Here is a 25037-nt window from a genome sequence, read left to right on the forward strand (position 1 = left end):
ATTTATGGGAAAACTGCACTATGCAACATGGGAAGTTAAGACAGCGCTGTTACAAAGGCACGGCGACGGGTCAGTGTGGTGATGCTAGCCCTAAGTCATGTTAGCAGCGAGGGTAGATGACGGTCTATGAAAGTTGATGCTTGAGATTTATCAATATTGATACGGATTTGCTATGCCTCCTTGACTGATACTTTCTAAGTCTTAGTCACTCACAAAAAGTGCTTTAGTTGCAAAAGTGCAACCGGAGAGATTTACACTTCTCTCAGTTTCTCAGACGACTTAGATTTTAAAAAAGACCGTCAACTAAGACATAGACAAAACCATAATAATAATCAATGAGAAATTCCAGTAAACCTAACAATTTTAGAGTTGATCTAGAGCTAGCAAAAGGGATTATAGATACTAGATAAAGTCGGAAAGGTATATGAATAAGAAACGAAGGCAGGTGCAAAACTTTCCTTGTTCCTTGTGCATCGCAATCAAAACATGAGGCGCGTGTGAATATTTCATTTCCTCTAAGTTTTTCCTTGGAAGTGAGATCCAAAGGAGAAATTCCTCTACTTTTGCTTTGGGGGGGGGGGGGGTGTCCCAGGGCGGCACCGGAGCCAACCCTAGCCGCCAGCAAAAGCTAAATTCTCGGCGGCGCTACCGTCGGTCTCGTCCGCGTCGGGCCTGTTGGGGATATGCCAACTAGGTGTACCGCAATAGGGTCCTAATTTTGGTAAGTCCGGATGGCCCAAAGATAGTGGTGAGGCAAACAACCCACCGGGCGGCCCAGTTACCGGAGATTCCGGAGGTAGGATCCGGCCTGGAGACGAAGCCGTCGGATATGGTAGTCAAAGGCGGTCGGATTCGTGACACGCAAGACAAGGAATCATGTAGTCTAGGCTTAGTCATGTAGTCTAGGCTTAGTCTTATCCGGCTAGATCTCTATCTCCTGTAACTCTAAATCCGGAGCCTTTATAAGCCGGATCCTGGGAGCCCTTGCGGCAAGACACAACTCATTTTAATCGTGCACCTGTTGCCTTATAGTGAATTATAGCAGCACGTAGGATCTCTCCACCGTTGCAAGGTCTGAAGTTGCGTAACTCATGTGACCCCGTCCCGGTGACTCCTCGCACTATGGCTCCTCCTCTCCCTCCCTCAATGAGGCTCCCCTCACCGGAGACTGGTCGAACACACAACGACAGTTGGTGCGCGCCCACCGTGGGGAAGATGTCGGAGGGCGGAAGCGAGAGTCCTCGCTCCACCCAGGCCTTGGTGAAGACCCGCTCGTTAACTTCCGGAGTGGGGATGGAACTGCCCTTGACGAACCTAGAGGACTTTGGAGCTATGAAGCTCTCGTCCTGAAGAGTCTTCAGATCGAAATCCGTCAAGTTGCAGGCCACCACTGCCCTTTCTCCCCCTCTCCGTCTCTCGCCTTGGAGGCCTTCATCGATTATGCCTCTTTTACTTTTTCCGCCATACGAGCTTGCCCTTCTATTTCTTCGCGAACCTCCGCCTCTGTTGGAACTTTTCCTAGAGGGTTGTTGGAGGATTTGTAATAACGTGAGGCTAAATTTAGGCCGGAAAGGTGTGGAGGACGGAATGATAAAGGCGGAACGTTTAAAGGCTCTGTTTGACTGGGAGAGGTGGGATCCGGAGTGTTTTCAGTGGCAAAGCATGTGGAGTTTTCAGACATATTTGCGGCTGCAAGTACAACGCTAGAAGACTTAACTAAGAAAATAAGCGGATCCTACTACTCTATCTTCTACAAGTCCGGCGAGACTTACCGGCAATGGCGTGGTGGTTCCCTGTTGTCGCCGGTGAAGATGGAGAGCATGGAAAGCGGAAGAAGCCCAGACGCAACCACAGATCGCCGGCGGAGGAGATTTCCCGGTCAACCGTGCCCAACTCAGGTGGAGATGAGCCTTGGAGCGGCGACGGATGAAGCTTGTCCGGGAGGGTCGCCGACGGCTTAGATCTAGTGGACGGCGTTGGCGAGAGGAAGAAGAAGAAGCGAAGGAGTGCGGTGAAAAGTGAGTAAATGACCGCGCCTTCGAGATATTTATAGACCAAGTCTTAAGATTCGTGCACCAGATCCTACGATGGGAGCTAAGCGGTCGCACCGTTAGATTTCTGCCGCATGTCCTAGTTTAAAGTCGGTGAAATTGCGGTGGTGTTGTTCCAAATGCAACATTCTGATTTACACGGGAAACTTCCGTCAGCCAAAAAAATCGCGCGGGAATTCAGGAATTCGTGCAGTACAAGGAGCAAAAATTCCACGTAGTTACCGTTGTTGAGGAATGTAATTAAAGAAGGCAACTGGAGAATTCCCGGCCACTCCAAGGTTGGAAATGAAGATTGATTTGGAAGCCCTTCGAGATTCTCTCCGGATCAAATTGGAGGGAAAGCTAGGCATCAGAATGCTGAATCTTGAGGAACTTCGGGGGCTACTATTGGGGATATGCCAACTAGGTGTACCAAAATAGGATCCTAATTCTGGTAAGTCCGGGTGGCTCAAAGATGGTGGTGAGGCAAACAACCCACCGAGCGGCCCAGTTAATGGAGATTCCGGAGGTAGGATCCGGCCTAGAGATTAAGCTATCAGATCCGGCCCATAATCAAAGGCGGTCGGATCTGTGACGCGCAAGACAAGGAATCTTGTATGTAATCTAGGCTTATTCGTATCCGGCTAGATCTCTATCCCCTACAACCCTAGATCTGGAGCCTTTATAAGCCAGATCCTGGGATCCCTTGCGGCAAGACACAACTCATTGTAATCGCGCACCTGTTGCCTTATAGTGTGTTATAGCAGCACATAGGATCTCGCCACCGTTGCAAGGTCTGAAGCTGGGTAACACGTGTGACCCCGTCCCGGTGACTCCTCCCCTATGGCTCCTCCTCTATCTCCCCTCATCGGAGACTCGTTGAACACGCGACGACAGTGCCCCAACATCAAAGGAGTCGGGGGGCAGACCGTGGTGACGACATTCAAGCGCGGCTGGGGCGGCGCGAGCACCTTCCATTGAGCACGGACGCCGATGCGGAGTCCTCTGGTCGAGGCAGCGGCGTTGATCCACTTCCTCAATGACGCACTTCGGTGAGATCCTGCGGAAGATGCGATGCTATGGATCTTGGGTCCCATCCAGATCCTCCGCCCTCGATCCATCGACCTAGTTCCGGTGGATCTTGTGGCCGGTGACGGACAGTGGTGTGGGGACTGTCGGCCTGGCTTCGAATAAAGGGGTTTTGGTCATAGGATCTCTGTCACGCCATGACAAAGATTTGTTTGATGCATGCCTTCATTGATTTGGCCGAGTGTCGAGTTTCGGAAGGCTCCTCCAGCGAACTTCCATGGACAACCTGGTTGAAGATTGTCGGATCAGATGGGATTCGGTCCGCGCGACCATGTTTTTTCTGGCCATTTAGTTTTAGAGGAAGCGAGGCGAACCTTCGCAATCTGTTGCCATCGTCAGTGGCGGAGCCAGAACTTAAAGGTTGTGTTTTGTTGTCAAATACATGTATTTTTCCTTATATTAAATATTTATTTTCATGATTTACACCAGCATAGAAAGAATTTGTCAAAAACCTGTGTGGTCAATTGACCACAATAGTTTCTATGTGGCTCCACCAGTGGCCATTGTGGGGCATGTTTTTAGTCCTATGGTGAAGTTAGTCACGAAGAATGGCATATAAGCTGAGATTGGAGAACTAGTAATGATAGTTTGAGTCATGGTGGCGATGAGGTTTTGGTTTGGTGATCTATAACTTGGAGCAGCGGTATCGGGACAACCGCACATGAAAAAATCATAGTCTAAACTTGCAGGATGAAACCCAAGGTATGACCTTAATTGGTTGTGCCTAGCAATATTTTTTATTGAAGACATTGCTTTTGTGAGCGCGGACATTATTATGAGTGAAAACTCATGATCTATGATCATGGTGATGACAATGCTTGTGCACTACTACCTCCATCCCAAGGAATAAGGCGCACACGTATTTCAAGACGAACTTTGACCATACAAATTGAGTAACACAATCTTGATTATATTAAATGTAATTAGTATCATTAGATTCGTATTGAAAAGCACTTTCTAATAATGTTAATTTCATACAAACATACTCCCTCCGTTCTGAAATAGTCTACATTCTAGCTCCAAAATTTGTTCTGAAATACTCTACATTCTAGCTTTTAGTCAACAACAACACTGAAAACGAGGTGATTTTACTCTCTTTATTGGATGTTGTTATTTTTAATGTAGCTTGGATTGGTTGTTCAAATATCTAAGTAGTACTAATAAATGCACTACTAATTTGTCTTATTTTTTCTAGAATGTAGACTAAATCAGAACGGAGGGAGTAATTTATATATTTAAAGTAATTTTTGGTCAAACAAAAAGCACGTAAAACGAGGACGCCTTATTCTTTGAATCGGAGGTAGTATTTTCCTTCTTGGAGATATCCGCATTTAGAAAAAAATAGATTTCTGGTGTTCTGTTGGTGAAACCCTGAAATCTTAATTAGCAAACAATGATGTCAGAAAACGGAGTAGTGGTACCAGCAGTACAATTTTTCTACACGTTACTAGCTGTGCAATTGACAATAATTGTGAGATCTACAGTAAACTGCCTGTCCATGTGAGGACTTTCAAGAACAAGGAAACAAAACTTGCACTAGGTGCCGCTTTGCTGGCGGTCATGCCGAAGCGCTTGGATCATACAAAACAAGGCCACGCGCGCGTGTGCGATGCATTCCAAGAAGCGTAGCTAATTGGAACTGGAAACGTTCCAACACCTAACGACATGCTAAGCGAGAAGCCTGCTTGCACTCCATCTTTGTAAGCTTCTCCTCGATTTCTTCTATAATCGTCAACCTCGATTTCTTTTTTTCGTCTTATACGTTCGTAATATTTAATGGCCATCGATCTGTTCCTGTATATAAACGGCCATTGCAGAACTCTCATGCAAAGCAGGGAAGCGAGGCACACTAGACACTACTACTGGTTGATAATTAGCTCCGGGATACTGAGTTGGAGTCGATCAATGGGGGCAACGACGATGACGGCCTCGCCATTCCCGACGGTGCACAAGTGCTCGTCGGTGGACCGGAGCGACGACACGGTGGTGGCCGACCTGGACGGGACGCTGCTGTGCGGCCGGAGCTCGTTCCCGTACTTCGCGCACATGGCGTTCGAGACCGGCGGCCTGCTCCGGCTGCTGCTGCTCATCGTGCTGGCGCCGCTCGCGGGCCTGCTCTACTACCTCGTGTCCGAGTCCGCCGGCATCCAGGTGCTCATCTTCGCCTCCATGGCCGGCGCCGAGGTGGCCGAGATCGAGGCCGTGGCGCGCGCCGTGCTGCCCAAGTTCTACTGCTCCGACCTCCACCCGGAGTCATGGCGCGTGTTCTCGTCGTGCGGGCGCCGGTACGTGCTCACCGCGAACCCGAGGATCATGGTGGAGGCCTTCCTCAAGGAGTACGCCGGCGCCGACGCGGTGCTCGGCACGGAGCTCGTGGTGTGGCGCGGCAGGGCGACGGGGCTCGTCGCCTCCCCCGGCGTGCTCGTCGGCGAGAAGAAGGCGGAGGCGCTCCGGCGGGCGTTCGGCGAGGTCAGGCCGGAGATCGGTCTCGGCGACAGGAAGACGGACTACCCGTTCATGCGGCTGTGCAAGGAGGGGTACGTGGTGCCGGCCCCGGCGCCGGGGCTCAGGCCCGTGCCGCGGGAGGACCTGCCGAAGCCAGTGATCTTCCACGACGGCCGCATCGTCCAGAAGCCGTCGCCGGCGCTCGCGCTGCTCACCGTGCTCTGGATGCCAGTCGGCTTCCTGCTCGCCTGCCTCCGCATCGCCGCGGGCGCGCTCCTGCCGATGCGCGTGGTGTACCACGCCTTCACCGCCCTCGGCGTGCGCGTCACCATCAAGGGCACCCCGCCCCCGCCGGCCAGCCTCGAGACGGGCCAGACCGGTGTGCTCTTCATCTGCTCCCACCGCAGCCTCCTCGACCCAATCTTCCTATCCACCGCACTCGGCCGCCCCATCACCGCCGTCACCTACTCCGTATCAAGGCTGTCCGAGATCCTGTCGCCGATCCGCACCGTGCGGCTGACCCGCGACCGCGCGGCGGACGCGGCCATGATCCGGCGCCTGCTCAAGGAGGGCGACCTGGTGATCTGCCCCGAGGGCACGACGTGCCGGGAGCCCTTCCTGCTGCGGTTCTCGGCGCTGTTCGCGGAGCTCACCGACGAGATCGTGCCGGTGGCGATGGAGAACCAGATGAGCATGTTCCACGGCACGACGGCGCGCGGGTGGAAGGGGCTGGACCCATTCTACTTCTTCATGAACCCGAGCCCGGGATACGTGGTCACCTTCCTCAACAAGCTTCCCCATGAGCTCACCTGCAAGGGCGGCAAGACCAGCCACGAGGTGGCCAACTACATCCAGAGGCTCATCGCCTCCACGCTCTCCTACGAGTGCACCAGCTTCACCAGGAAGGACAAGTACAAGGCGCTCGCCGGCAACGATGGCTCTGTCGTCTCCAAGCCCAACATCGACAAGAAGAAGGTCATGGGTTCATGACAAAACCAATACTGATTATTGAAGGCTAAAAAATTTAATCTCCAACCAAAAGAGCCAATATGTGACAATATTCATGCTTCCTACTCGCTTTTGATTATGCATGATTTCGTTATATATTTTTGTCTATTTCCTGAGTTGATCATGTAACCACCAACCACGCATCTAGATCTGAAAGTAGCATAATAAATTTTATGCGACCACATACACACAAGCATGCCTTTTATTGAGGTTAATTCCATTAATCTGCAGCAACTTTGTACGACAAAGCATTACAACCTGTGTCCAAATGTGATTTGTTATCGAAGAAAGCCAAGAAATCGAGATTACAACATGATGTCGTGCTCTAAATTTTGATGCGGGTGAAAAATGTTTCCACTGGAAGAACAAAGTATCGATAATTGCACAATCTACCTCGACTACTCATGTTCCCAAGAATAAAATAAAACAACACTATAAGTGTGATCTAGTTTGGGTTTATAATATATTCACATGCATGCTACAAATGTTCGGAGATCAAGTTTGACGCATCCATGTTTCACTAGTAAAATGGTGAATGCCAAGAACAACTAATGAGATTTGATCACGAAGGAGACAACAAACAATGCCAAAGAGACAACAAGAAAGGCTAGGACGAGGGAATCAGATAGGAACTAATTAAGCTACAGTATGAAATTATATAGTCTAGAGTTCTCTCTTCAAGATACATGCTAGTCTAGAGACCTCTAAGAAGATACTAAAATCGAAATGACATATATAAGAATACATAATACATGTAAGTACATAGGTTAATTTCTATATGAATGTATTCTTATGGAGAGACCGAGGGTTATCTTCCATTTTGAAAAACAAATATACTCATGTATAAGTTTTCCCGTATTTGGAGTGTAATTCATTAAACATTAGCCTTTGTATATCTCAGGCTAAGTGTCAATGAAAACATAATATTATTGGTCATACCATTCTAATCACTGCAAGTGTGCACTTGCCATAATAATTAAATGCATTCTTTTAATCAAGGAACCTTGCTTTGGCATGACTTTCTTTTCATGATTTTAATATGCACATGATAATAGAAAATACAATAGTTATAGTGGAGTTTGAAAGTTGTATCAGTAAAATGGCATATACATAGACTCACATAGTCAGTAAAATATAAAAAGGTAAAAAGATTAGTATAAAATAGGGGAAAGGCATGACTACTATATATAAACATAGCATTGTGGATTGGCAGTGTTTGCTCTGCCCCGGTAAATGAGGTGAGTCTTTTCCTCCCTCATGCACATGCAAGAAACCAAGAAACACAATAAACCTTAAAAATGACAAGAAGAAAGATTAGTATGAGTAACGGACCAGCATGTACATGTTACGTAAGTGGCGGCGGTTGTGCATTGTATGTGCGAGTATATCTCGTTTGTTGCACTTGCAAGAAACCAAATATTCCAACCAAGAAGATCAGTGATCGAAAAACCAAGAAGGAAAACGACGGTCCAACACTTGGCTCTTGCACATGCGCGTCCACTGGGAAGAGTGGAGGCGTTGAGAGGGGAGTATGCGCAGTCCACCGTTGTCGTCAACATCACCAGATATATATACCCTGCACACAGCTGAGACTTTGCAACATTGTCCTTGTCAGAGCTGTTCTTGATATCCCTCCATCATGAACGCGTGATCGATAATGTGGCACGAAGAAGAAATTCACAGCACGGTCGCAAGTGCCACCAGGAACTTGAAAGGAGAGTGTACAAGTTGGCAATGTCTAGTCTTGCTCACATAGAGGGCGGCCTGAGAGGCGGGTATGCGAGTTTGCTCAATATCGGAATCGGTCGAGATTCACGGCACCAAATCCCACTTTTCGCTAGATGACACGAGAATGAGCAAATATGTTAGGAGCAAAATGGTGTGGCTTGTATTTGAAAGGAGCAACGACATTTTTGCAGTTCACCGCACTCAGTTTGATAGCTTTTCTTCATACAATATTTCATTTGTGAAGCTGCACAAGTTCATATTTTCAGTTTTTATTTCACAATTCAAACTGTTCCGAATTTGGTTCCACTTTTGGTCATGATTTATTTCATGATCACTAAGTTTTCTTTCACTTGAAAAGTCAAGCTAAGTCGTTTGGTTTCAACACATCGGTAACTCGGTTGTGAGACATGTCTTGTAATACCTATCATCCTCTACTAGCGATATTTGGTACGTGCACGAATCACTATGTTACATTGCATGCCAATTCATTTTAGATTCCTAAAACTTGATAAACGAACAACATGAACCTCAAAGCGTAACATATAGTGAATCCGATTGACACAGACATGCATGATGCACAAAGGTCCCCGTGCACGGGACAAAAGCATTTTTCTTCGTGATGTCATATTGATCACCACACAGTGATTGGGAGCCGGCAGACGGGGGGGGGGGTGGAGCTATCGAAGTGCACGGCGAATAATGTAGCTTTGTCGACTATGGTAGGAATTTGTACCTCCTTCAACTACGGGTTACCACATCTAGCATGGATGACTGTTGAGCTGAAATAGAGGCAAAGATGCAAAGCGGTGCCTGATCCGCCCCGCTTCATAGTTAAAATCGGTAATGTTAGTTGTAACTTCTTTCTGTAAATTGGTTAAGTTTAAATTAAATAATGCTTTCGCTGGCTTATGCAGGGTCCCACTTGCAACCCTAGGTAGCGGCCAGTACGAGTCTCTACGTATCATTTTGATGTACTTTCAGTCCCCTCATCCCCTGCATATATGTATGAATTACGACGTATCATTTTCTTTATCAAAAATTTGTAGTCTCATGTGAAATAATTATTTGTTAAACGCAGATATATAATTGATAGATGTCTTCTCAAAAGAAAAGCACAAGATGTCTAAGAGTTGAATTGGAAAGATGAGATTCAGTATGATCCAAGCAAAAGGAAACTGATAGAAAAATATCATCCTAATTTGAAAGAAATGGTAAGAAGAAAGCGGTCCTTGCCAGCCTAGAGAATTTTCTTTTCCATACTCATCTTTTGGCATGTTATGTATCCTTTGTTTTATCGGTTGTTGAGAGGTGCTTTTCAGCATGAAATTGGTGAAACCTTTTTTACGCAATCGTCTCAACGATGATAGCTTTAGTCATGATGTTATTTATTATGTGGAGAAAGAAGTAATGAAGCAAATCACCAATGATCAAGTGGTTAAGTATTTCATGGCTTTGAAGAATTGGGTGTACCAAAGAAGTAGAAGGTAATGGAATATTTTAATTGAGTACTATAATTTATGTCATTCTACTATGTCCCATTTAAAAATTAAGTCTGCTTCATTTCTTGTAGGTTCTTGGGCCTTGCATTTGATCATCTACTTTAGCATTCGGAAATGCAAGGCATATTTTCAAGTAACTTTGTCTTTTATTTCATTATAATATTGTACGCACTTTCATTTTTAAATACAAGTTTATTTATTTATACGGTATGCCAAATTATCTATGCTATAAGCTACGAAACCATACTTATATATAGTAGACTGTTGCTAAAAAAGATCTGCTATAGTAAGAGGTGAATCAGCGTGACCCGAGCTCTAGCTCCGCTCCTGAGTAGGTACGTCGGTACATCAGGACATACTACGTACATGCTATCATGACTGAATTCCATATCAAGCCCTTTTCTTGTGGGAATTACCAGTTGCATTCGAGGAGAGGCTTATCAATTAACCTGCCAGACTCTCCAACGCTTGCAGGTACGACTGGACTGGTGGTTAGGACGGACGCGCCCGACTTTCAGATGAGACTTGCAATGGCGTTTTGAGTTCATGGACGGACGCGCGCGACTTGCCGCTCGCGAGTCGTGGGTCAAATCGTCGTGAAGGGGTTCACTAATTTGTGGATGGCAAAGGATACTCTGCCAAGCTAGCATGCATATGGATCGAGTAGCTGGGAGACACTCTTCAGTTAACTTACTTCCATTTTCCTACTACGTATAGCGTGGTCACGATTCAGAAGAAGGTTGTTCAGTTAAAATTCGGTTGCTCCAGCACTTCCTTGCTGTCGTGATTAAATGGCAATTAACACCGCATTCAATTATCGAGCAGTACACAATAGTATTCTTTCCGACAGTATTGATGAAGCTGTTGGTGGCTTGGTGCTAAATGCCCTCGTACCACTATGTACTACGATCTTCAGACAAACCTACCAGACCATGTGTCTGCCCAAACAGAATCCAATCCAAAAATGCAACTAATCTTACAATCTCCTAATGATGCTACTCTCATGCGGTCTCATCTAATACAGGGATGCGCGGCAGGCCGTTCACGAAACAATGGCCTCGCTGACATTCTGAATTCTGGAAGACTGCCAGGGGAGGAGACCTTTCAGAGGGGAGACTTCCATTCCAGCGCCGTGCCGGCTCTGAAGCAGAAGTCTGAGCCGCTCTGTAGTAGCTGTAGTCCATGGGCAGTAATTGGCAGCGTCCCCGTCGTGCGCAGCGCAGCGGCAATAATGGCGATTTGAGCTCTACTGTATGTGGATTCCATGGACGGACGCGCGCGAGTTGCTGCGCCGAGCAGCTGTCTAGCGGTACACAGTCTTCAGTTAATTTCACTCCTACTAGGTTACTACGAATAGTGTGGTCACGATTCAGAAGAAGATTGTTCAATTAAGTTCACTTGCTCCAGAATTGATACTACTACATCCGTTCCGGTGTACAGGTTATGCACTTATGCACCTATGTTAGGTCGTTAACTTTATAAGTATAATTATAAACTGTACTCATTCTTTTCCAAACTATAGTGCATATAAGTTTTCTCTAAAGTCAAATGGCGTAAAGTTTAACCAAGTAATGAACTTCTTAAAAGAAGGGCAATTGGTATTTCATTTGCTGTGAAAGCATCCGCTGCTGGCAATGCAATCAAAGTCGAAGCTCTTGATGCAATATAGACGAGCTTGCGTAGTCCTTGAGAGATCTTCTTTCTCGCTTTATTTACTTTACAGGAGAATGGAAAAAACAAGACATATAGTCAGCCTAACCTAACCAGAAGGGTAAGAAGCCGAAGGCCAATGACACTAGCTAACCAATAAGCATAGACTGCAAGGGAAGATAATCAATATCTAGATTGCCAAATTAATACCATTAGATAAATCATGATGTATATTTTTATGTGGTGTACATTTAGTGTACATAATTTTCTCAATAAACTCGGTCAAACTTTAGATCATCTCATTTCTACAATCTTGTATGCACTACACAACACATTGGTTATTATTAGAGTATAACCTGGAATTTTTATTATTAGAAAGTATAACATCTTATGTTGGTTAAATTGATGATCTTGAGATACAAGCAAGACCTCTATCTTTCAAATATTTTTTTTCTTATCTTTGTAGGTTGTGGTTCTTATCCTATCATTGATGAAGAAATGATATAATAAGAACCACATTCTTGTTTGTGAAATTCTATGTCAATGGGTTTGAGGGGTGACATCAAACATTTACTAGAGACCCTGCAGCCACAACACATTGTAAAGCTTATTGAATGTCCAAGGTCATGGAAAAGGGAGTAGATGATAAACTTAAACAACAAGCAAACAAATCTCTAAGTATTCAGGGTACATCAAAAACACTTCAGCATCTCACTGTACGGGTCCTCCAAAATACTGAAATGCCCATTACGAAATTCAAAGGTAAATGGTTTCAGGAAGTTGAAAGAAAATTCAGAGAACCAGGTATTTACAAAGATTGTGCTCATAGGCTGACCTAGCATCCCTCCTGCCCGGGCGGCCGCCCAGGCTTCCGGCGGGCCGACAGGCTTATTTTCATCCCTATTTTACATGTATTTAATACAAAATTAGCACACTAAGTCTATTTTTCTAGGCTTCAAAATTTCTGGGTCCGCTTATGATTGTGCTGCTAATGTTCTTTTTGGTCATAAGAGCAAAGTAATATAAAATTTTGAATTTCATGTTAAATACTGCAAGGCTCGACAACCACACAACATTTGAATATATTAAGTGTTCCCATTCACCTGAGCTAGACCAGCTAGACCAGCCTGAAGAAGAACAAGTGATGCAAATATCACTACCAAGTAGTGCACGGCTCAATAACCACTGAAACTTTTACACTGCCCATGTGTATTAGTGGTAATATGTGGGTTTGCATTTGTGGGTAACGGAACCAGTCATACATTTACGGATTTGTAATTCTTTACTATAACTTCATGAACTGTTCTCAACACACCATTACAACAAAATATCGGATGCTGGAGGTGGTACACTCCACCCTAGAGCAATTATTCCAGACAGTGTATTTGATATCCATGGCACATTTTTCAAAATCTTGCCATTATATGAACATGATATTATACTAGGTTGTGATTGACTTCAAAATTGGAGAAATGAGCATCATGCTGAACGACACTCACCCTATTATCTTCTCTGTGATTGTGAATGCATCGCTCCAATGCACCAAAATTGATCAGCCCGCTAGAATCAACCAAATCCTTTCACAAGGAGCAGCTGGCTATCTCATTTAATTTTGATTACTCCACCTGGACAAGAACTCTGCTCCTACTGATCCTGAAATTCAGTTTGTTATAGAATTGTTTCCTGAGGTTTGCTCTACTTGATTACTAAAAATCTCTTGCTCACTCTGTCTATGAATCCCTCATGCACCCATTCAAATATTTTGCATTCTCTATATGAACTCATCTAAGGGCAGAGTTGGGATAGTTCATGCCTTTTTCAGTTTATGTCTGGATGAACTGGGTGTCTAGAAAGTACAAATATATGAGCCTAAGTGAAACTTTTCCAATTTAACAATGTCTATAGAAAATATTGACAACACCAAATTAGTTTCACCACAAAATATTTGTGTGCTATTTTTTTAAAGCTGTATATATTAGTATATTTTCTATAGACATGGTCACATAGAGTAGTTTGATTTAAGAGAAAGTTAAATGTTGTTCGTTTGAAATTTGAAACAATGGAGTACTTTTTATAAAAAAGTGCATTACCCACCAGCTATGGCTGAATTTTTAGACCTGGAACACACAGAGCTTAGCTCGAGTCAATCAAAATCAAAATGTATACTTTATTATGATGCGAACCCAATGCAATTTATTTAACCTAGCATATCGTAGAAAAGAAAAGTAAAACAATAAAACATTCAGCATGTTTTTCCTCCAATTATGCGGCGAAGCCGAGACATGAGGAAGCTGGGCCAATCAATCTCCATGGGCACGGCAATGAGGTTGGGGTCATAAAACTCGTCTTCCATCTCCTCCATTGCTCCACCTTCGAGGTGCAAAACATGGACACGCCGGTGGCAGTCCATCATGAGCAACCTACGGCTCCTTGCGCCCAAACACATCATCCGCGCTCCTTCAAGCGGCAGCCTTAGCTTCAGTACCTTAGCGCGGAACCAACTTACAGTACCATCCTCGTCTCTCTGTTGCTGCTCCCAGATCTCAAACCGACGGTCTCCGTCGTAGGTGCATAGTGACAACAGCGTCCCATCGGCTATGGTTGTAAGCCGGATTTCTTTGTGGTGCTTCCCCGGGATCTCGAGCAGCACTGCGGCAACATGGCCAGTTTCAGAATTGATACGGAGGATGTAGATCAATTCCGGTGACTTCTTGAATAACCAGTGCGCTACACCGCCATGGCACACGGCGGCGTCCGCGTGGGCAATAGTGGCACCGTTGATGCTGTACTCCACATGCCCAGGGAACTTCGTAGGAGCACTCCAGCTAGGCTGGCCAGACGAGAAGGTGTGAAGGATGTATTCTCTGGCAACTTCCTCTACTACTGTCCTGAGAACTAGCACTCTGAAGCGGCTCGGCGACGACGATGAGGACCGATCGGCACCGCCGGTTACTGCAATGGCGTAGCCTAGGAAGTAGCAAGCTACTCTCACCCTTAGCGCGGGTAGCACGTCCCAGGTGGCGGCGAGCGGATCGCACACGGCGAGCTGCATGGTGCCGGGATCGCGCGGGAGGAGGCGCACGAGGAGGAGGCCGTGGTGCGAGGCGAGCGGCTGCACCGAGTCTGATACGCCGGGGGCGCCGGGGACGAAGGAGCTGAGGAGGCGGCGGCCGGCGCCGAGGGCCGACCCCGGCCCCGGGACGAAGGAGACCCCTTCTCCCCGGCGCCATTCGTTGGTGAACACGCCGACGAAGGAGCGGTCCGGGTCCGGCCAGAGGCGGCGGAGGACGGCGGGCTCGGCCGCTAGGGCGCGCCACCGCCTGCACGTGGCGGCGCAGCGGACGAGGGTGGATGGCTCCTCCAGGCGCGCGAGGATCTCCCGTATCGCGTCTTCCGAGGGCGCGGCGCCGGCGGTGGCGGTGGCGGCCACCGTCGTCTCCGCCATCTTCTGCAGGGCCGGGAACGGTGTGTGATCGATGGACCGAGCAATGTGCGGTTAGGGGTTTAGCTGTTGAGATTGATTTATCCATGCACGCATGCGATCAACATTATTGTTGGAGATACGATACGCACGCGCAACAATCTTGACACGCAGCAGCTATACGCGGCGAAGACCGAAGACGGCTCGTGTTTTGCGTGCCAGCTTCATTGGGACTTGTCCACGTGCTCGGCGAAGACGGTCACACGTGCATGGCGCGCGGCAAGCTTCACTGGGACTGAATTCTGAAAGACTGCCACATTCTGAATTGGTACTATTTCATCCGTTCCGGTGTATAGGTTTTCTTTTGAGAGCAACCACATATATTTCATTAATCGAACACCAAGTTACATGAAGCAACATATGTGAAAACTAAAAGACAAACCGGGATAAAATGGTTATCCTGAATTTGCAGATAAAAACCTAAAAGATCGAGAAATACAAAACGATCTCTAGGATTTCCTGCAACCACCGTTGCCAGCGGCCGCCGTCCAATTCCAACGCCGCCAAGACGAATGCAAGAAGAGACGCCGAACCTCCACCATTGCAAGATCCAAAAAAGCACCATCGCCAACGAGGCTTTGTGAGTCGATGAACGGGCCTCGCTGCAAGCGGCGAGGCACATGTCGTTGTGGCACGTCGACCGGGGGACGTCCCCGTGCTGTCTTGGACCAAGGTACGCCGCCTCCCATCGACGAAGTCGGAGAAAAACGACATAACCACCACCTCCGGACCATCATCTTCGCTCCAGAAGAACCACCTCACCCCGGCCCCCAGCGCTGTGGTGGACAAAGACAAACGCCAGTGACACGTCGAGAAACAGATCTCGCCAGATCTGAAGAACGGCGAGAAGACCAAGCCGCCGACCTGAAAGATCGACAAGCACACGTTGCCAACAACTCCGAGACGCCGCCGTGAAGGTCGCCGCCGGTGTGGGAGTGGAGTTGTGGCAGATTTATTTGCCGGGCGCCGCTCCCACCACCCCAACGACGCACCATAGAAGACAAAAACTAACCCTAACTACTAGGCCAGAACGGAGGAACGAGGTTCCCCCTCCCTCATGCCGCCGCCAAAGCGGCAAGCGGAGGGAGAGGAAACCAGACCCAGCGCCCTGGCCGGAGATTGGGAAGATTGGATCGCCCTCCGCCGCCGCCTCTGACGAGCGGAGAGGAAAAACGGTTCGTAAATCGGTACCGTGTTTTTAGGTGTGCTTAGAGCTTTTCACAGGAGAATGGCATTAATATTCCGGTGTATAGGTTATGGGCGCGTGTGGTAGGTTGCATACCCTTCGTGGCTTATTGCGCTAGCGAGATGAGACTCTTATCCCGTTCTGGTGGACAATCTCCAGTACACAAATCGCACATCGTTTGATTATCTGGTTTGCATTGGATGGCACTCAACTGACACTTTGATTAGTGGTCGCATAGTTTTCCTAGCCTCACCTATATGGCAACATGATAACCTTATCTCACCTATCACAAGACCATCATGGGACCGCCGTTCACAAGCTCCAGCACGTCGGCGATGGCACCACCGGTCACGCCGGTTAGAAGCATCACCACGTCGCCGACCACAAAGACGAAGACCACCATGACACCATCGGTCACACCGGTCACAAGCATGGGCACGTCGCCGATCACGAAGATGAAGATCACCATGGCACCGTCGATCACGCCAGTCACAAGCATGGACACGTCGCCGACCATGAAGACGAACACCACCATCGGTCACGCCGGTCACAAGAATCACCATGTCGCTGACCACGAAGACGAAGACCACCAGGACACCGCCGGTCATGCCCATCAAAAGCATCACCACGTCGCCGACGCTGTCGGTCACAAGCATCACCACGTCGTCGACCACGAAGACGAACATCACCATGACACCACCGTTCACGCCGGTCACAAGCATGAGCACATCGCCGACCACGAAGACGAACACCACCATGACATCGTCGGCCACGTCGGTCACAAGCATCACCACGTCGCCGACCACGAACACGAACACCACCAAGCCTCCACCACCATGGATTCTCACTTCTCACATATCATCACCATGTCGCCGTCCATGAAGATGGTGAGCGAGAAGTTGAGCAAAAGTACTCCAAATTATACTCACACATACGTACACATTACAGTATACTAGCGAGTCATTTATTTATCCGTGTATGTACACCGAAATAAAAACCTGTCAACATGAAAATCATGCGGGATGGTGAGGTGTACCTACCCCTCAAAGTAAATTTCAAACGGCTGAGCGTGTGCGACGAATTTGGCAAAGATCGCTTAAAACTTTATACACAAAATTGACGATTTACGTGTACAACTTATTTCGATTCGGACTATGTTTTTGTCACATTCTGCGCCACATTCTGAATTCTGAAAGACTGCCAGGGGAGGAGACCTTCAGGCAGGGGGGAGACTTCGGGTGTGTTTGGTAGGTCGGGTCTACCCAGAAAATCTCCTCCCAACAGAGAATTTTGGGCCATCCAGTGTTTGTTAGGTCGGGTCGGCCGAACTGGGCAGTGCCCACCTCGCACGAAAATACGCCCTCAGCCCTGCCCGATAGAGAAGCTCAAATCGAGCTTCGCTCCTCATCCCGGTCGAACTCATCCCGCAAAGAACTGTAGCGTCACCCGCACACCCCCCAGACCCCCACCCGCACGCCTCATTTCCCCCCATTCTCGCTCTCCCCGTCCCCCGTCACCTGCGCGCGCCTCCCTGCGACCTGTGCGCCGCCCGACGCCACGGCCACAGGCCAGCTCCGCGCTGGACGTGCTCCGCCGCCGCGGCCACGGGCCAGCTTCGCCACCGACGTGCTCCGCCGCCGCCCGACTCCGGCATGCGTCGCGGCCTTCCCGACTCCGGCCCGACGCGCCGCCTCGCAGACGCCGACCTGCGCCCTCCTCCCTGCGTCCTGTGCGCCGCCCTCCTCCCTGCGTCCTGTGCGCCGCCCTCCTCCATGCGTCCTGTGCGCGCCCTCCTCCCTGCGTCCTGTGCGCCGCCCGACGCTGGCCTGCGCCGCCCGACGCCACGGCCACAGGCCATCTCCGCCACGGACGTGCTCCGCCGCCTACCGACTTCGGCCTGCGTCGCGGCCTTCCCGACTCCGGCCCGCGTCGCGGCCTTCCCGACTCCGACCTGCGCAGCCACCTCCCCGACACCGGCGTGCGCCGCCACGCCATGGACACGGGCCAGCGCTGCCACATCAAGCTAGGGACCCGATTGCTTTTGTAATCTACGTACAGGGACTTGATTGCTTTTTTCGTTTTCTTTTCATGGGCCTTTCTGTAAAAGTAGGACCTCAGCCTGGTTGAATGCATCGGTGACCACCAAACATGATCGTGTCATAGCATGGGTGAAGGCACCCGACCCACCAAACACATGGCAAATTCTGGACCCAACTTGTATAGGGTGAGAATATCTCAGCTGAGAAAGACAATCTGTGGTGAACCGACCTACCAAACACACCCTTCCATTCCAGCGCCGTGCCGGCTCTCAAGCAGGAGTCTGAGCAGCTCTCTAGTAGCTGTAGACTGTAGTCCCCGGGCAGTAATTGGCAGCCGCCCGTCGTGCGCAGCGCGGCGGCAATAATGGCGATTTGAGCTCCACTGTATGTGGATTCCATGGACGGACGGACGCGCGCGAGTTGCTGCGCCGAGCAGCTGTCGAGCACATTCTTCAGTTAATTTCGCTCCTACTACTACGAATAGTGTGGTCACGCTCCAGATTCCAGAAGAAGATTGTTCAATTAAGTTCGGTTGCTCCAGAATTGGTACTATTTCGTCCGTTCCGGTGTATAGGTTATGCACCTATATGTTAGGTCGTTAACTCATCAATAAATATAATTATAAATTGTACTCACTCCTTTCCACACTATAGTGCCTATAAGTTTTTCTCTAAAGTCAAATGCCGTAAAGTTTAACCAAGTACACAGAAAATGACATCAACATCTAGATTCCCAAATTAACACCATTAGATAAGTCATGATGTATATATATTTTTATATGGTATACATTTGGTGTAGATAATTTTCTCAATTAACTTGATTAAACTTCATATCGTCTCATTTTTTAAATCTTATATACACTACACAGTTGCAAGTAGGGACTGTAACATAAAAATTCTACTCTTAGAAAGTATAATATCTTATGTTGGTTAAATTGATGATCTTGAGATACAAGCAAGACCTCTATGTTTCAAATATTTTTTCTTATCTTTGTAGGTTGTGGTTCTTATCCTATCATTGATGAAGAAATGATAGGCCAGGCTTAGAGCAAATCTTCCATATTAAGTACTAAAAATGTCTCATGATTATGCAATTATTCTACTGTATTTTGAGCTTCTCTTGTTATTGTTTAGTTAAATATTGAGCTTGTGTTCCTTATCAAAACATCATCTATGCATTTTCAGCGTGCTTTAGTTGACACTTGTGTTATTTGGAGGGGATGAAAAAGTAATATTTTGGTCGTAGTTTTAGCATGAGGAATTATCCTTGATCATACCAAAATTCTAGGACCGCCACTGGCTAACTGGTGATGGGATTATGAGATGATCCACTCGAACCATGCAGACAACATCTTGGAAAGTGGTTTGCCCGGCCGAGTGATTCGACATTTTTTTTATTATGGTTTTAACGGTTTCTCTTTTCGGTTTCTTCCTTATTCGTTTTTCTTCTCATTTTCTCTTGTAAAAGAATCGTGAGAATTTTTTACTTATGTGAATATTATGAAATTTATGAACTTTTTTTTGAAAACCATGAACATTTTGAAAATTTGCGAAAATATTTTTAAAATTTTGAATAATTTTTATATTCACAAACATTTTTTTTATTCACTAGCATTTTTCAAATCAATGAACATATTTTAAATGCACATTTTCAAATACATGAATACTTTATGAAGATTTTCCAAATTCATGAACATTTTTCACATTCACGAATTTAAATTCATAGATTTGTGAGCATAACTTCGGCATGTTCTTCATATGCTTCCACCGCATCCTCCTCGACCCAATCTTTCTCTACACTACCCTCGATGACCCCATCACCGCCGTCACCTACTCCGTATCGCGATTGTCCGTGATCCTAACTTCGATCCGCACAGTGCGGCTGGCCCGCGACCGCGCGACGGACACGTACATGATTCGTGCATGCTCAAAGAGGGCAACCTAGTGATATGTCCTGAGAGAGTGACGTGCAGCGGGTGTAGGTAGCCACCCCTGCTGCGGTTTTTGGCGTCGTTCACGGAGCTCACCGACGAGATCGTATCGGCAGCGATGGAGAACCAGACTGATACGATGGCATGCCGGTGGAAATGGTGTACCCATTCCACTTCTTTATGAACCCGTGCCCCTGATACGTGGTCATGTAATCACATTCCTCGATAAGATCCACCACGAGATCCCTTGCAAATGTGGCAAGACCGGCCACGAGGTAGCCAACCACATCCATAGGTTCATATGTTTGGGTTAGTCCAACAATAGCTCCCTAACCCAAACATTTGACTTGTAGATTACATAAAATATATCACCCGGACTACCAGTCATGACGTCATAGCTTAATGTGTGCATTTTGTCTTCATGATGACTTGGATCTTCTCGTCAAGATACATAAACGACCCAGATACTAGAAACAGGAAGACATGACTCTTAACCTTGTTATCACCACTTCATCATGAGAACAACCTTGGATCATCATCATTGTGGCATACTACAACTAGATTAAGAACTCCCCGCTCTTTCTTTGCATACTTCTTGCGTATTAAGATACTCCCGGGAGTAGTGCCAAACTCCTGTCATATAAACAAACTTTTGGTTTGTTAAATACTCCAACTCCTATAGTACGCGAAAACATCGTTTCCTCTTGTTCCTCATCGTGTTTACATCCCTTTAGCGTTAACCTATAGGTCTTCAGTCACCCGATCACCTTATCACCAACGTGACATCACATGATCTTGTTCTTTTATTTGCGTTCCTTCATGACCCAACTTGACGGCAATGGAGAATCCTCCAACTCCACCATGACATAGCTAGAAGGTGAAGCCTAATACCTTAGCTTTGATACCAAATGTTAGCTTTTCCCAGAATAAAATGCACAATCTCATGGCAACTTAATTGGTCTATCGGCAACACAACTGTATGTGTAGCTCAACTCTCCATGTATGAACTCGTGGGAACTTCGATGATGAACACAAAGGATGCTATTTCCTTCATGAACTGCGAATGCACACAAATACACTGAAACAATCTCCGCCAAATGGAGGTATTGTGCTTCTTTATTTTTCTTATTTCTCTTCATCATGATACCTGATAATTTGTTTCAGCTCTATCTGAGGCATCCTGGAGATCAATTCTACTCCGGCAACGATGCCATCTGCCGGGTATTTTATTTGGCGCTGTCCACACCAGGTCGATTGGAGATATGTGTTTACCAGTCTAGTTCTGCACACACGGGTGATGCAACACTAGATCAAATTAATGGATCAAGTTCCCAGGCAAGTATCAACGTTAGATTCTGCTAGTTTACGTGAAGCTCCAGGGGAGTACTAGTTCAGATTTCCTTTGCCTCTGATTGCTCCGTGGGTTTTCCACGTTAAATCTTGTGTCCCCTGCGTGTGTTCTTGTTTCGTTCTTCGTTATTTGCTTGTCGCTTTTATAACAAGTGGTATCAGAGCATCAGGCTTCAAGATCGATCCGCTGCCGGGAGACTTTCCATTGCTCTCGCGGGCAGCACCGCGTCTCGTCGTTTGGATCAACCGCTGCGTCTCGCGGCATCAAGCAGCATCTACAAGTCTAAGGTACAGTTGTTTTTCGTGAGATTGGATCTACAAATTCAACTCAGTTTCCGCTGCGTCCCGTGCGGCCGTGCGCCGCCTTTGGAGATACGTCTGCTGCAGTTGGAATCGGTGCATCGTTCGTCACTTCTTAGCTCGCCAGGATCGACAGGATTTCGGCCGAGCGATCTGCGGCGCGTTCCATCCTGCGCTAGTTTCCATGTTTCGACAGGAATTCTTTTTCCGCTGATTTGACGAACAACTGAAGCTGTGCGTTAGTGGGATTCATAGACGGTTTACCAGATTGGTTTAAAACAGCTACAACCATCGTCCAGAGAATCAAGTCCAGAGGTGGAGCTAGTCTCCTGCTCATTCACGTGAGGCTACAGATTTATTTTCGGCTCTCCGTATTGCTACGTCCAGCCAAAACAAAACCAGGTGCTATATGTTTATGTTTTTTGCTCTGCAGTTTTAATTCTACATACTCTAGAATTTTTCTGTGGCTTGTACTGCTTCTTGTACTGCTTTGTGATCACAGTTTTATCGACTCATGAAAATCATAAAGTACGATGTTCAGCTGTTGTATTATGACACAAGGTTTACCCTATGGCAAGTCGAGATGCGAGCGTTGTTGGCGCAAGCCAATTATGAGTTTGCACTGGATAGTTTTGGAAATAAGTGAGCTGCTGTTTGGACTGATAAGGAGAAAAGAAAGAATCCTACTTCGCCTATGATCGATGATTTGACACTGGTATGATCATCGTTTTATAGTTTTCAGTTTAAGGTGGAGTTTATTGGATTATGACCTGTCAGGAGATATGATGGATGCAAGTTCAGATATTATGTTGCTGCCATTATATGAAGAACACAATTTAATTATCTGAAAAAAAAATGGAGGAGGTAATTTTTATGCCTGTTGGTTGCCAGCATTATACTCTTTGCTCTCCGAGGTTTTGCTGTTATGCATGTGAAGGTTTTGCTTTGTTACTTAAGTTCATGATGAGGATTATTTGAGGTGCAAGGAGATTGTTTTCTGATAGATACTACAACATTTAGTACTGTAAGTTTCAGTGCAATTCAGTTGGCTTTGCTCTTTCAAGGGGGGTCTATTGCAGAGTTGAAGATCCATTGCATGTTTGAGGTTTCATCATCCGATAGTTGTTCTACAAGGCAGTTTTTGACCATGTCATGGATTTTCATTAACCATTATGAGTCGGCAGTTTTTGGTGTATGTTATGCCCTTCGTACCAGATGCTCTTGCATGAGTACTTTTGCCGAGGTTTGTGCTTTCTGATTTGTAGCACGTTCGGATTCCATGAGATGAGTTCTTCACAATGTTATGTGCACCAAGATGTTGCACTATGAGCTATGCGCTCGTTCAGGCACCACAGGAGATATGATGACTTATGTCATTTGATGTTTGAGAAGTTTCAGTTTCTTTGAGGTCGGTGGCACAGACTCAGACTTTTGCTGGGGTTTTACAGGATACCCAGACTCGTATGTCTGCTTTGTTGATAGCTGTGTTGTTTTCCGGACGACCCAAGATTGATTTGCTCAATTTGACTTCATGAGAAGTTTATTAGTCCTATGGACGTTTCAAGGCACAATGTTTACTTGTGATGACTTTAGTTGAGGAGTTGAATGCTATCTATGACTGTTGCAAGGGATTTCGGCTCAAGGTGGAGTTTGTTGTATTGTGTTCCGAAATCTATTTACCTGTTGTACTATGGAAGGAGTCCTAACGGACTACGGCGTACCAACCGTGCTAGACGTAGCACATCTACAACTCTATTTCGTGTTCCCCAAGAAAGAGAGTTGTTTGCCCCTATATATAGTCCAAGGTAGTCATAGAATAGATGAGAGAGAGTTTCTCCATATTGATAGCACGTAGAGGGTCTGTCCTCTCGTGTATTGTAATACTCCTCCAATTATAGTGAAAGCGTCGCCGTGCGTTTCGTGGTTTTTCCCGTTTGGGTTTTCCACGTAAAAATCTGTGTTCTTGTTTGTTGTTGATCTACTTTTATTTGCGTGGTTTTGTAACACTATCTAGGTTGTGATTTATCTTAGAATTAATGTTTTCATACTCCGAACAAATTGACATTCCATTCCACTAGATGTTGAAACCTAGAACGGTATGCTGGATTGTACAAGTGCAATTGTTCAACAAATTATTTTTAGATAACACCTCCGGGCCTGTGCATCACCCAACCAGTTATTACAAAATTTTACAAGTTCAGTACAGTACAAGAAATACAAGTCCATGAACAAACAAAAAAGAGCAACACGCATCCAATATTCTGAGAAATCAGGTACTACAAAGTGTATTGCGAAACTAGAAATCATGTCGCACATGACGGCATGCTCCAGCCGGATATTAATTCCGTGAAGTATCGGAAATGCAAATTTAATCTAGACCCTCTTCTTCTTCTTCTTCTGAGCAGAAGATGCAAGCGATGGCGCTGAGCATGAGCAGAGACCACGCAAAATGGCAATTACAGCGAACACAATGTATGGAACATACAACTGAAGCAGCCTCGGTGTTGCCCTTCCTGAGCTCAATATTTCACCAAGTATTGCAGACTGAAATAGTTGCAATCACTATTACAAACGAATCGAAATGTTGATTGTCACAAGAGTAATATATAAGCTGGTCACTAAACTTCATGATTCTGAAAACCTTAAGATGCTAATCTATTCATTGCAAAGTAGGAAAGGCAACCAGGGCACCAGGCCAATGAAGGTCTTGTGGAAATTGATCGTTTCCTAGTTCGAACTGTCTGCTTATCTATTGAGACCGTTGCACTGGATCAGTGAATTCATACGAAGATCATCATGAACATACATCTAGAAATGGATCTATTGAGAGGCAAAGCAATTCGTGCACCAGCCTGAAGTAGTATAGCGAAGATCTATTTTCATTTTATTCTTAATTAGATTCTCGAAGCAGAAGCCGCACATGTTATCAAATCACGGAGGAAAAAAAAGGAGCGGGCAGGGCGCGAAGATTGAGTTACCGTGGAGGTGAGCGTGGAGACGCCGGCCATGAGGGAGGTGGTGGCAGCCCAGCGGCGGCGGGCGAGGACGCCGTAGAGTGTGGCGACGGTGAGCGGCCAGAGAAAGGTGAGCTCGAGCCAGAAGAGGCCGCGGAGGAAGGCCGGCGGCTGGGCCAGGAGGTAGTCGCCGAACTCGTCGGCGTACCACCGCTTGAAGTCCTGCAACGGCGCCGGGTAGAGGCTGCGCCGGAGGACGGACTGCGCGCCTAACAGTGGGAATGATAGCGTGATGGTGAGGCAGAACAGGGCGACCACCGCGTCCGCCACCGCCGAGACGACGCCCAT

The 25037-nt window shown here is 46.8% G+C and overlaps 2 protein-coding genes across 2 annotated transcripts; one reads left to right on the top strand and one right to left on the bottom strand.

Annotated features, from left to right (window-relative positions):
* Window positions 1–5033: 5033 nt before the first annotated feature.
* On the top strand, window positions 5034–6554 carry LOC124700272 (glycerol-3-phosphate acyltransferase RAM2-like). Its single transcript, XM_047232426.1, has one exon. The coding sequence runs from the start codon at window positions 5040–5042 to the stop codon at window positions 6552–6554; it is 1515 nt and encodes a 504-aa protein (XP_047088382.1). The 5' UTR covers window positions 5034–5039.
* A 17361-nt stretch (window positions 6555–23915) lies between these two features.
* Window positions 23916–25037, bottom strand: LOC124700273 (sigma intracellular receptor 2-like). Its single transcript, XM_047232427.1, has 2 exons — window positions 24714–25037; window positions 23916–24279 (listed from the first exon to the last, which is right to left on the bottom strand). The coding sequence occupies exons 1-2, from the start codon at window positions 25035–25037 to the stop codon at window positions 24109–24111; spliced, it is 495 nt and encodes a 164-aa protein (XP_047088383.1). The 3' UTR covers window positions 23916–24108.

This window comes from Lolium rigidum, chromosome 3 (genome assembly GCF_022539505.1).
Source record: "Lolium rigidum isolate FL_2022 chromosome 3, APGP_CSIRO_Lrig_0.1, whole genome shotgun sequence".
NCBI classification, from domain to species: Eukaryota; Viridiplantae; Streptophyta; class Magnoliopsida; order Poales; family Poaceae; genus Lolium; species Lolium rigidum.